Genomic DNA, 12,940 nt, shown 5'->3' on the forward strand with positions numbered 1-12,940 from the left:
CTTTTTTTTTTGTTTTTCGGTGCTTACTATTTACAAAGTTTCCATAGGGGGAGCAGACATAAGCACAAGAGTCTTCATTTCTTTTTTTTTTTTTTGGCCAGGGCTGGGTTTGAACTCACCACCTTCAGCATATGGGGCCAGCGCCCTGCTCCTTTGAGCCACAGGCTCTGCCCAGCCCAAGAGTCTTCAAAGGAGTGAATCTTGCCTGACATTTCGTCTTTAAGGACACCTTGCCTTTTCTTGTGCCTCCAAAGTGTCTTCCCTCCTCCCAAGATACCTCCTTGGTCCCAGCCACACTGTCTTTCAGAGACTTCAGACTCTGTTCCATATGAAGAATACATAATTTAAAATTTTGCATATACTTAAAGCAAAAGTCCTCTAACTCGTTTTTCTATTTGACCATCTCAGATATTTCATTTTTTAAATTTTTGTACCTAACTTGTGGGAACAACCTTACAGGGTTGTGAGCAAGAAAGGACATAATGTGTAGACCACAAAGTATTTTTGTCATTGTGATCTTTTGTCCCTACTGCTGAGAACAGAGATAGTGAAACCAAGGCCTATGGGCAAAATCCACCTAGCTGAAGAACGTTGTGTTGGAGGCACCTTGTGGCTCAGGGAGTAGGCGCCAGCCCCATAAATGGGGGTGGCAGGTTCAAGCCCGGCCCTGGCTAAAATTGCCAAAAAAAAAAAAAAAAAAAAAGGAACGTTTTGTTGGGACACCACAGGCACACCTATTCTTGTACAGACTGGCTGCTTTGGTGCTGTAACCGCTGGAGTTAAGGAGTCATAACAGAGACTGAATGACCTGCAGTACCCAAATCTGTGTGATCTGGGCCTTTGAGAGCAAGCTTGCTAATCAGACCTGCTCTTCCGTGAGGAGTCAGGGTGAAGCAAATCCATCGCTGCCCGCCCTGCTCCGGACGATCACTAAACAGGACCCCCACTCTCCCCCACCACGTTTTCCTGTGTACTTCCCTTTCCCGGTCTCCCTCTCCGAGGGAGTGCCAGGCCCCTTTCTGTAATCACTATCACAGCAGACTGTTCAGGTGGACGGCTTTTATTTCAGAGAGGAGACCTTCAGACACAAGCTCTGCGTTAGGAGCTGCCATTGTTCTCCTCTGACCTTTCCTTGTATTATTCCATAATAAATCCAGCTAGCAGCCCTGCCTGAGTTCCCAGATCTTGGGGTAATTACTCTTCTTTGACTGTTCCTCCTCCTTTTATGACAGGCCCGCGTCCTGCCTGGTCTATTGGTCAGTAGGTCTGCTTGGGCTCCTCACTTAGTGTCTTTTACTCAGGCCTCGGGTGCCTTGGTGGACGAGCGCAGGCTAGAAGGAATTCTCCGTAGCCCTTCCTTACTTTTGTGCTGAGGACCGGCATCTACTTGAGTCCGTCTTAGCTCTTCCTCCTGTGTCCCTTCCCTGAGTAGAGTTTCCATGTGTACGTATGGTTCATGACCAGTGTTCACTCTAGTCACTCAGCTGAGAATCTTAATACATGATCTTACTGAAAAAAATTTTTTTGAGACAAAGTCTTACTCTGTTGCCCTGGATAGAGTGTCCTGGCGTAATAGCTCACGGCACCCTTAAACCCTTGGGCTCGAGAGATCCTCCTGCCTCAACCTCCCAAGTATCTGGGACTACAGGCACCTACCACGCCTGGCTAGGTTTTCTATTTTTAGTGGACACAGGGTCTCACTCTTGCTCGGGCTGGTCTAGAACTCGAGTTCACCTGCTCTCCTGGCTCGGCCTCCTAGAGTGCTGGGAGGACAGGCCTGAGCTGCTGTGCCTAGCAGATCTTACTTTCAATGGCAACCTCATAATATATCAATGGTTATGTCCTGTCCTCATTTCATTCTTGATGAAAGTAACTTTAAATTTAAAAACTGACCCAGAATCACACAGAAAAACTGTAATACCAAGCAGAACTCGAGCCAAGTTTGACTCTAGTATGTTAGTTCATAATCAGTATGCCTCTAGCAGTTTACATATACTTACCATTACTTATTCTAAGAAGGAGTTCCTGGGGCAGTGCCTGTGGCTCAGTGAGTACGGCGCCAGCCCATATACCAAGGGTGGCGGGTTCAAATCCGGCCTGGGCGAACTGCAACAACAACAAAAAAATAGCTCAACATTGTGGCAGGCACCTGTAGTCCCAGCTACTCGGGAGGCTGAGGCAAGAGAATCACCTAAGCCCAAGATCTAGAGGTTGCTGTGAGCTGTGATGCCACAGCACTCTACTGAGGTTGACAAAGGACAAAGTGAGTCTCTCTAAAATAAATGAAGAAATACATGAAAAGGAGTTCCTCAAATCACTGTTAATTTTAAAGGCCCCAGATATTTGTTGAATATATGGGTTTGATCGTAAAGGAAAACTCTGATACCACTGTCTCTTTTCTGACATAGTTCTGGGCAGGCCAGCAGAGCAGCAGCACTGAGAGACGGTGGGAAAGTAACTGCTTGCTCTCCTCTGCTTAAGGTGCAAGCAAAATCTCCAGAAGTCGAATTTCTGTTTTTAAGAGTCAACTGCTTTTGTCACAATAGGGTATGATCCAAATGCCTCTGTGTTTGTCATACTGACTTATTATACTAGTCTGTCACTGTCACGGCAAAATGTACACACTGAAACTTTACTATTCAAATCATATAGATGGAGGAGACTTGGTCACCTTTTTTTTCTCACCAAGAGATTGTCAACGAACCTTTTTTTTTTTTTTTAAGTTGTATGTTCTAAAAGAGAGATAGGCAAGGTTGTTTTAAATTCATACGTAGGGAAAGAATATGAAAAAATTGATACTGGCTACTGAGCACAGCCAGTTTGGAGTTTATGGTGAGTTCAGATAATATGCTTCTTTTGTGGCAGAAAAGCGAGCTCTTCTATAATGAAGTGCTGTGCCCATCACGTAGGATTTGCATTCTACACTGCAGGAGAACAGTTGCCTTGTCCAGTCAGGTACTATCACATCAAAGCCAAGAACATCGAATTTCTGTATACTTTGGATAATATTTATATTCTCCACCATTTCCACCAGTGAATGTATTTTTATTGTGCACTTACCATTCCCTTTTGAATGTGTTTCAGAACACAACCTCCTGATTATGGATTAATTTTCTTCCTACCGTGAACAATAGCCTTATTTTGGGATTGTTAAATGCATTGTGTGCCACCTGACACCTGTTGCTTTGGTGACATGCTCTGTTTGGTTTCTGTGGAATTAGACTGGCCTCAAACCATAGTGGTAGAGAGACAAGTTGAGGGATTTCTTTTTGAGGTGTTGAGAGATTCCACTCTCTGAGAGCAACCCTATCCTGTCCCACAGCTGCCCTTGCACGGTAAGTCTGGCCATGCCAGGAACCACCCTTATCCTGTCACTCTCCGGCTCCTGTGTCAGGCATCACAATTTCCGCCCAGCAGCAACAGCAACAACAGCTACACAGAGCACCCTTTTGGAAGATGAGATTTTCATTTTTTATTTTTATTCTAAACAGCATCTAGTTAATTACATGTGAAAGATGAGAGTTAGGTAGCATTGCCTGTAGAGAGCACCAACTCTGGATCTAGACTGCCTGGGTTCAAATCCTGGCTCTAGCAATTGTTAGCTATATGATTCTGGGCATCTGTCCTTTTACTCTCTCTGCCTTAAAGCTTTCATCTGTAAAACAGGAGTTCGTATGGAATAAAGTTAGGGTGCAATCTACAAAGTACAACGATTTTACAGTGCACACAAACTTCATGACCACCCTGTATTAAAGCACATCAAAGTGTGCCTGGCCCTTGGAGGGAGGGTGTGCTGTCATCAGGCCTTAAATAGTGATACCTAACATTTTATAGGTGCATTTAAGGACCATGGGACTAGATGATAGAGTACCTTAGCTTTAGCCTCATTCCTGCCATTAACTAGCCCATCTTCTTGTAAAGAGGGATGAGGAACCATAGGGAGGATCTAGTGATCGCAGGTGAGCCAACATATATTCTCCCTTCCATGATCTTCCACATAAACCGGAGGCTGAAGCAACTGGAATTTAGGATCCCTTCGAAATCTGATGTCCTATAAATCTGTGTTGCTTTATGATAAATGATACATTATCGATGGATTGCCATCAGTTTTATTCTAGTTTTGTAAGGAACAATTTGGGGCTAACTACAACAATGGAGGAGTGAAGAATAGAAATGCTAAAAATTAAGTTGACAAATTAGTGTTTCCTGTGGCTCACTAACTTGTCTAGACACCCTAAGACCTGGGATTCTGAAGGGAAAAAGTGCTAGATGCCCTCAAGGAAGGTACAGGTGGGGCAGGTGTGAGGTACCTGTAATCCTAGTTACTCTGGATGTTGAGGCAGGAGAATTGCTTGAACCCAGGAGTTCAAGACCAGACTGGGAACATAGGGAGACTCATCTAAAATTAAATAAGAACAGGGCGGCGCCTGTGGCTCAAGGGGTAGGGAGCCAGGGCCATATACCAGAGGTGGGGGCAACTCAATAGTAATAAAATATGTTAAGTGGTAAGAGAATTCACTTGAAGATAATTTGTGTGGGATGAGATAGTTATACCCACAAAGACCGGGAGTTTCACTAATGAAATGATGAAAGTAGCACGCGTTGAGGGTCAGCAGGAGAGACATGCTGCTCTCCGGGAACCAGGAGTGGGCTTGAGCTAGAGGTAGAAGCTGACCTGAGACTGTGGAAAGAGATAAGCCTGAGCCATGATGTTTGAAGAGCTTTGCAGATGTTTTACTGTCAGTTACAATCAGATTCCACCCAGGGACAGGTGCGTGAGAAGCCAGGGGCAGGTGCACGATGAGCCGGGGGCAGGAAGTATTCCTGAGACGCAGCTGATGTCCTAGAGATTCACTTCCTCCACAGTTTGGTACTTCACAAAATGCCTAAGTCTTCCTTTTTTCCTCGATATCTGTACAACATAGTTATGTGCTCTCTTTCTCTGGATTTGTCGGAAAGACAACAATTCTCTTTTCACTTCCCTGAACCAAGGACATGTCCATTTTCATCCCCTTGTGTGAATCAGAGGAAGGTTATTTCTACAATATTCCCAACCCCTGATTACAGTTTAAGAGTCAAGGTTTACAGTAATCAATGGGAATGGGATCTTAGTCATCATAGCTCACTGCAACCTCAAACTCCTGGCCTCAGAGAGATCTTCCTGCCTCAGCCTCCTGGGTAGCTTGGACTGCAGGTGAGGGCGGCTACACCTAAACTAATTTTTCTATTTTTTTGTAGAGGCTGGGGGAGGGGGTCATTTTGGCTTAGGCTCCTATTGAACTCATGAGTTCAAGCTATCTTCCCTCAACCTGTTTCTCCCCTTTTTTCCTCCGAATGGGGACAAAAAACACATACACATGATTTTAACACCTTTGTTTCATGTAATCTTTACAGTGTTATAAAGCAGATATGGTTATTCCTCTCTCGTACTTTAGCAGAATGAGAGTAATAAGGTAACTGGTTCAAGTTCACACAGCTAATATCGGATGGCCGAGCTGGAATTTGGACTCCCAGCTGCCGTTTTCTTTCTCCCTCTTTTCTCCTCTCCTCCCCTCACTCATTCCTCCTCAGGTGTTTCCCTTAACCCTGTGCCACGCAGCAGCTAACGACGGACACAGGACAGGCATACAAGGATTTTATTCTCCCCATCTTTTCTCTAAGGTGAATGGGCACAGTGCTTGGCATTTAGTTAATAAAGGAAATTTGGGGGAAACCAAGGCAAGATATATCTTGTTTTCAACTGGAAAAAAACCAAGGCCAAATGATTTGCCCCCGTTTTGCAGCATTTTTAAAGCTTAACCATTTTTTTTGTCTTCACAATGGGGAAATACGATCTTATTGCTAGACATATTATATAGGGAGGTGGTCTCTGCTGGCACCAGCTGCAGCCTCAGTGACTCCCAAACACAAGTCCCTGCAGGATGAAACCAGAGCGTGTGGTCTCCAGTCTCAGGGTAGTGCTGAGGGGTAAGGCGACCTGCTTGTGGGTTTCCTTCCAATCTTTTTTCCTTAAAGGCAAAGCAACCCCCATTTCCACTTGGGAGTTAAGCCTGAGCCTCACCTTGAGAAGACAGCAATTTGTGCTAGTGTTAATGACTCTCGCCTGCTCCGTTTATGAGTATCAGAATTTGGGCCTGTATAATGCTAAAGAAGCCAATAGCAAAGTGTCTTTTCTGTACCTACTGTTCCCCCACCTCAATTTTTAGGGGTGAGAGGGGTGATACAGAGGCAAAGAACACAAGACTGTTGGCATAACCCTACGTATGAAATTGCTTTGATAAGAGCCCGCTGTAACTAGTAACCTGCCGTGACACTTCTCTCCTCCCACCTCAACAGGCCAGAACCCACACTTGGCATGTGGTCTGGGGTCCCATTAGTGGTCTGACACTGCCATTCCTTGTTGTATTTTTGGGAATCCTCTTTTAGAGCACGAGGCAGATTCTCAAAATAGCTTCAGTGGTGGCAGATCTTTGACCTTTGAGTTTAGAGTTAAAATTTAGTAATGGGAAAAAAAAATCATTTGGCATTGTGTCATGACAAAGAGGGCAGTGCATGTTTTGAGTGAAAATAAGGTTACACTATAGTCCCTCCCCTCCTTTTATAGCTTGTAAAGTGACTCTCTTGGAGATTCTAAAGGAAGCATCAAAAAAGTGTTTTATGAGATCTTTGGAATCAGGGATAGTATCCATATATAACTTATTTAAAGTCTAATTTTGGCATAGTCTTTGAAAAAATAGCTCCTTTAACTTATGTATGCATTGATGCAATTATGACTTTTTAAAGTTACAGATCTATAACAAATCATTATTCCATAATATTAATCCCAGCTATAGGTAGTATTAGTTTCTCTTTTTCAGGTGGAAATGAGCAAAAGAGGCATTATAAACAAAATGATCATTAAAAACAAGAAGAAAAAAGAAAGCAAAGTAGTATCATTGTAAAAATGGAAAAACCTTTGCTTCTATACACTAAAGAGAATGCCATCTTTTTTTATTTCTTGATATATATATTAAGGCATTTTAAACAGAAATAGTACAGATTATTGCCTGCATGTTTGCAATGCTCTGTAATTGTATACCAAAGCAAATCGCATTATTTTTAAATCACTTAATGTCGAAAAACAATTGGATAAACCCTACTCAGAGTGCCCCATGGGTCATCTCAAGCCATTTGCTTCTGTTAATAAAATTAAAACAATTGAGGGAAATATACAGATGCTTTCAAATTGGCTTTACAATTATGGTGTCTATATATATGAAGAAGAAGGCAACTCTTAGGAACGACGTAAATCTGAATGCATCATTACTGTGTGGGAGTGATGTGAATCAGGAGTAAAGATTTGACATATATTTTTATTTTGAAATGCCATGCTAATTTACATCATTCAGCCCCTTCACTGCCAAACTGTAAAAGTCCATTAAGTGACTGAAAGGAATATACAAATTATCCACTGGCACTCCAGGCTGGAGTTTTACACACACCCCGTTATTCTCTCCGCCAGCTAGCTGCAAGATTCTATTAAGCAGTAAGTGAGAAAATTATATTGCCTGCAAACTAATTGTACAAAAGACTCTGAACTAAGTAATCAGAGCCCAGGACTTTCTGAAAAGCTGCCAGGAGATATTATAAATTGCTCTATCATTCTTGTCAGCCTGGTTTAAAAACCCCGAGCTTCCGTGATGACTTGGTTCCCTCTGCAGCAGAGCGCACGTCCCCAGCTATTGACAAAACTGGGAAAATTCCAGCCGTGTCATCAGTCGCTGCCCAGTTCAGTCCCTGGTGCCATCTAACAAATGTGTCCCAGAAAATAGCAAGCTATAATCCAAGAAAACTCCATGTCTGCAATGAGAATCCAGTGCTGTGAACAGCAACTTCTGCATCCCCCTGAATGACTGTCCAGGGTTAACATTCCAGGTGCCCACAGTTGCTCTTGGAAATATTTTTGTCTAGTTCCCACTTCTAGCGAAACTGAAGGAAAACAAGTGCCCCATAGAGATCTTCAGGTCTACTGGGAGTAATGTCTTTGAACCTTTACCAAAATAGATGTAACATTGTTTCCTAGGTGCTAGGGGCAGCACTTTTTTTTTGGATAAAATGCTTTCTTTATTGCATAAAAAAGCATCCGAGAAGGTTTTTCAAGGGCACAATCTCTGTAGATGCTAACATGGATCAAAGACGTAGTTGGGTGGGCGATGATAGCCACCAACAATGAACTAACTCAATGGGAGGGACTGGAAATTAGAGAGGCTTTCCTCCAGCAAATACTTATTTAGAATGATGTTGATTTGTTTTTCAAGATATACACAAAGTTACTTAGTGGAATCAAGGTTATCATGTATATTCATGAATTTAACTTTATTGAAATAGAGTATTTGTGAAACAGACTTGATTCACTGTAAGCAGTTTTTGTATCCTTAAGACGAAAATACACCATTTGTAAAAAAAAACACGTAGGACCACTGTTTTCCATCCATTCATGGTGAACTTTTTCCAAAAATGTTTTCGCATTTGCTATAGCTTTGGGAAGATTGATTTACCCCAAAGTAGCCATGTATATATATTTTCACAAAATAGTTCGAGCATTTACTCCTGTGTGAACAGTCTGCTGACCTCCCTAAACATAATCTCTGTGTCATGGAGATGTGTGTGTGTGCATGCGTGGGCCTCTCCTGCATCCTGAACTATACACCACACATTGAGCTGTGTCATTGTTTGTTTACACGTCTTGTCTCCTTTGTGACCGTGAACTCCTCAGGATCAGGAACCATCTCTATCGTTATCTCTTGGTATAAAATTCCAGGCTCCTTGATAAGCACTGAGGATTTAGCGAAGAATAAGGCAGGCTCTTCCCTCAAGAATTCATTCTAAGGCTGTATTGAAACTTTTCCCGTTTTTATGTTTCTCTTTGTCCTTGCATTATAATAGAATGCAGTGGGTAGAAACTATATTACTTAGTTCCCTGTGATCTAAAACTCTTATGTAACAATTTCACAGGGTGGCGCCTGTGGCGCAAAAGGGCAGGGCGCCAGTCCCATATGCCGGAGGTGGTGGCTTCAAACCCAGCCCCGGCAAAAAAAACAAAAAAAAAAAACAATTTCACAAATTCCTTCCCACTCTTTGAAGAAATTTAACAATCTTTACACAACTTCTCATAAAAGAGTCATTCATAGATTGCCCTATTATTATTGAATCAGTCCTAAATATTTTCCCCAATGTGGCAGCATTTCTGAGATCATCTATTTGGTCAATCATATGTATTATAGTAAGATAAGATCATATAACTCTTCTAGTATTGTCTGTTTTCATATATTATTTTTTCTTTTTATCCTATTCATATCAGGATGCACTTTTATTTCCTTTAATGCCTCTTACAGGTTGTTTTTTTTCTTTTTACACTTTACTCCCCAGAAGCTTTGGTATTCTTTTTTCTTTTTTTTTTTTATTGAATGGTAACTATGTACATTAATGCACTTAGCTTCGGTATTCTTTTGGGTTCTCTCTCCCTTTTGCCCTCACATGTTTTTGTTTTTGTCAAAGCTACTTTTCAAGGTTTTGAAAAATTAACTCAGTTTTCTTCTGGTTTTTTGATTATTTGTGGAGAGGGTTTCTTAGTCTTATTAATACTGCTTCTCAGTGGGACATGCAGCTCACTGGATCCTGTGACATTCCTACATTACAACACCATGAATGACGTTCATAATAATAGCACGAGATAACAAGGAAATGCTAAGTTGTTATAGGGGTATTTATATGATTTTTGGTGCATGCTTTTATCCTGCGTAAGAAATGGTCTTTGTCCTCTCCTATCCTACTTTCATGAGTAGTATGGATGTGAAGAAGTATAACAACACAGCCTGTCTCAGAGTACCTAAAGCTATCTGAGAACCAAGAAATGATTTTCTGCTAGAATAGTCTGAGAAGTTTTCATGAAAGATTTGATTGGAATTGGAGTTGAACCTGGGGCCTTAGAGATAATTTTAAGAGGCAAAGAGTGACAGAGATAGGCCATTCTCAGAGGGATCTGGAGGACACTTCACAAAAATGAATACATCATAGGGGCTGCCTTGGAAAGTTCGCCTGAAGCAATCATTGTTATATTGCTGGAAAAGTAGGTGAGAGATTTGGAGACGATGGTGTTTGCTAGTCTAATATTTTATACTTAATTCGGGAGAGTACAGGAATCTATTGATTCTATTAAAAAAAATAGGGTAGTGACAGGCTGAAAGCCATCACAGGGAGAAGATGATGGTGGTGGGAGGCAGTGTGGACTGGAGCAGGTTGGAGCGGGGAAACACACCCAGGAGGGAGACGGCTGCCTCAGCCCAGGTGTGAGCGCACACCTGCCTGCTGTACCTTCCTGTTGGAAAAATGTTGAGATGAAGGACAGGGATGCAGTTTTCAAAGAGGAAGCGAAAAAACAAGTTTGAGAGGAAAGATAACGTTGCTTTGTGATGGTGGATCATCCTGGTGGAACCTTCCAGCACCGAGTTTAAGGTGTGGGGCTGGTACTCATGCCCTAACATGAGAGCGTGAACCAAGTATGACTTCATACTCACTTTCCAACTACAAAAAAGCACAGAAAGCCTGTTTAGCAGACATTGTTTTTTTTTTGTTTGTTTTTCTTTCTGATCCTTCTCACTGGTCATTGTTCAGTGTTTCCTAACAGAGCAAAGACCTGGGCTTCTTTTTAAATAAGGAATGGGTGGGGGGAATTGTATGGAGTGGAAGCATCTGGTGGTGGAATACTAATTAACCCTTAGAAAATTACTAGCAGCGCTCTTTGGATGCGAAATAAATTTTCCAGGGGTGGCTAAAGAAACTCTGAAGTGAAGAGTGGTTCATCTGAAGTTCACATGCTAAATCCTTTTGTTCTTAGCCATGACCCAGGCAGTCTGGTTCCTTTCACTTAACCTTAATTTTCTATGACTCAGTAGTATCTCTGAGGAAGGTGATGGTGTATGCTTCTGTTGACGCAATTAATACACCATTATGATTTAACCTCGTGCTAAAAGGCAGTTGCTTTTATTATTATAAACGTCCTGAATTAGAATGCTAATTTAGTCAAACAATTTTGATAGGCTTATCTCAAGTTCTGATGCACAGACTTATTTTTTCACATCATGCGTCCTTAACCAGTTTTCTGCAGTTCTAAGTGGTTAGGTATTACTTCCTGTTGAATTAGCAGTTGCTGAGTAGTTGAGTCTTTGTACAATCCTGCAATCCACTAATGTGATATTTAATGAGGAGACATCAGTCTGGAGAAAGGTAGTCGATATAAATCAGTGTTTACAAAGTGTGATTAACTCTGAAATATTTCATCAATGCTGTGGTCCCAGGCAGACTATATGCTAATTACTAGAATCTGCGCATGTTTCAGGGGACTTGGACGGACCTGACGATCGCAAACATGGAGCAGCAAAATTGCAATTATGCTCGGACCGTCTCTGATGACAATTTATGCATTTGGTGTGATGACCTCCCCCTTCCCAAGAGGGCAATAAACAGAATGCATTTTCATTAAGATACTAATGCACTTAATCACAAGGGGAAAGGGTTAGGAAGTAACGAAAGACCTTCAAGCACTGTGAGACAGAGCTGATAGGGGAAGGAGGCTTTATTCTGAAGGCGGCTTCTTTACAAAGCTGCAGGGAGGCCCGCAGCACATCCCACATGCTGCCCCTTGCAGTAACTGAAAAAGTTTCACCTTCGGATCTTCTTGTTACATACTTACAATGTTAGGTATGTAGATACCACCATGAATGATGTAAGGTCTAATATGAAAGTTATTTTATAATACTTCATTCTTTTTAATAACATCATAGAGCTTGAGTACTTGGAATTAATTATGCAAATAAGATAACAAACAGGATGATGGTGATGACCGTCTTCATCATTGCCACCATCTTCATCTTTGTCATCAGAAGCATTTTCCAAGCATAAAACCGTTAGAAGGCCCTGGTAAGCTGTTGCAGCCAGAATTTGTGATTTCTGTCCTTGCCCTCCAGGAGCTTCCATAACGTCCCAAATAAGCCTGCTGGTCATTTGTCAGAATGAGGTTTATGTCCTTCAGTGTCAGAAAGACAATAGGCCCAACGCACCAAAGCTTTAACAACCGAAAGAAATCCAGGATTGATGATCCAAGAATACAGTTTTGTGTTTTGATAAACATAATCTACTTTGAAATTGCTTTAGGATCTTAAGTTTCTTGAAGACTGTTACCTGACATGGGTGGACTAAATATAATGTTTTTTGAGACAGAGTCTTACTTTGTCACCCTCAGCAGAGTGCATAGCAACCTCAAACTCGTGGGTTCAAAGGATCCTTCTGCCTCAGCCTCCCAAGTAGCTGGGACTACAGGCGCCTGCCACAACACCCAGCAACGTTTAGAGACAGGGTCTTGCTCTTGCTCAGGCTGGTCTCAAATTCCTGAGTGCAAGCAATCCACTCACTTCAGCCTCCCAGAGTGCTAGGATTACACATGTGTGCCACTGCGCCTGGTGTAAGCATAATGTTTTAAAGGCAAATTTTAAACTCAATCAGAACTTCACTGTCAAGTCTTCTCCTGGTTCAATGTGTTTTTAGTAATTACCGTCCAGCATCTGACTTGCTTTTATTTCTGACATTCATCATGAATCTCACGTTATTAATACTTTTTTTTGGGGGGGGGTTAGTATAATAGACATAATGTTGCCTTTGGGAGGCTCATATTTTCTGAGTCTAGCAAATCTAACAACTTCTTTTTTTCAAACTCTGTATTTTAGGCAATATAGAATATAGCTGCCCTGCCACGAATGAATGTGAGATCACGAAGCGCAGACGTAAATCTTGCCAGGCTTGCCGCTTCATGAAGTGTTTGAAAGTGGGCATGCTGAAAGAAGGTAAGGCACTGGGCGGCCCCTGTGGCTCAAAGGAGTAGGGCACCGGCCTCATAAGCCAGAGG

The 12,940-nt window shown here is 42.0% G+C and overlaps 1 protein-coding gene and 1 pseudogene across 4 annotated transcripts in view; one reads left to right on the forward strand and one right to left on the reverse strand.

Moving 5' to 3' along the window:
• The window catches only part of LOC111728555, a 5,401-nt pseudogene extending 4,018 nt beyond the window's left edge, over nt 1-1,383 (reverse strand).
• ESRRG (estrogen related receptor gamma) overlaps nt 1-12,940 on the forward strand; it is a 600,546-nt gene that overhangs the window by 433,558 nt on the left and 154,048 nt on the right. For all 4 annotated transcript variants that reach the window (XM_003800141.1, XM_012811603.1, XM_003800140.1 and 1 more), the window contains one exon: nt 12,762-12,878. In XM_003800141.1, coding sequence (XP_003800189.1) covers nt 12,762-12,878 — 117 coding nt within the window. The remainder of the gene's footprint in view (nt 1-12,761; nt 12,879-12,940) is intronic.

This window comes from Otolemur garnettii, unplaced genomic scaffold (genome assembly GCF_000181295.1).
Source record: "Otolemur garnettii isolate 467f Iridium unplaced genomic scaffold, OtoGar3 scaffold00168, whole genome shotgun sequence".
Classification (NCBI taxonomy): domain Eukaryota; kingdom Metazoa; phylum Chordata; class Mammalia; order Primates; family Galagidae; genus Otolemur; species Otolemur garnettii.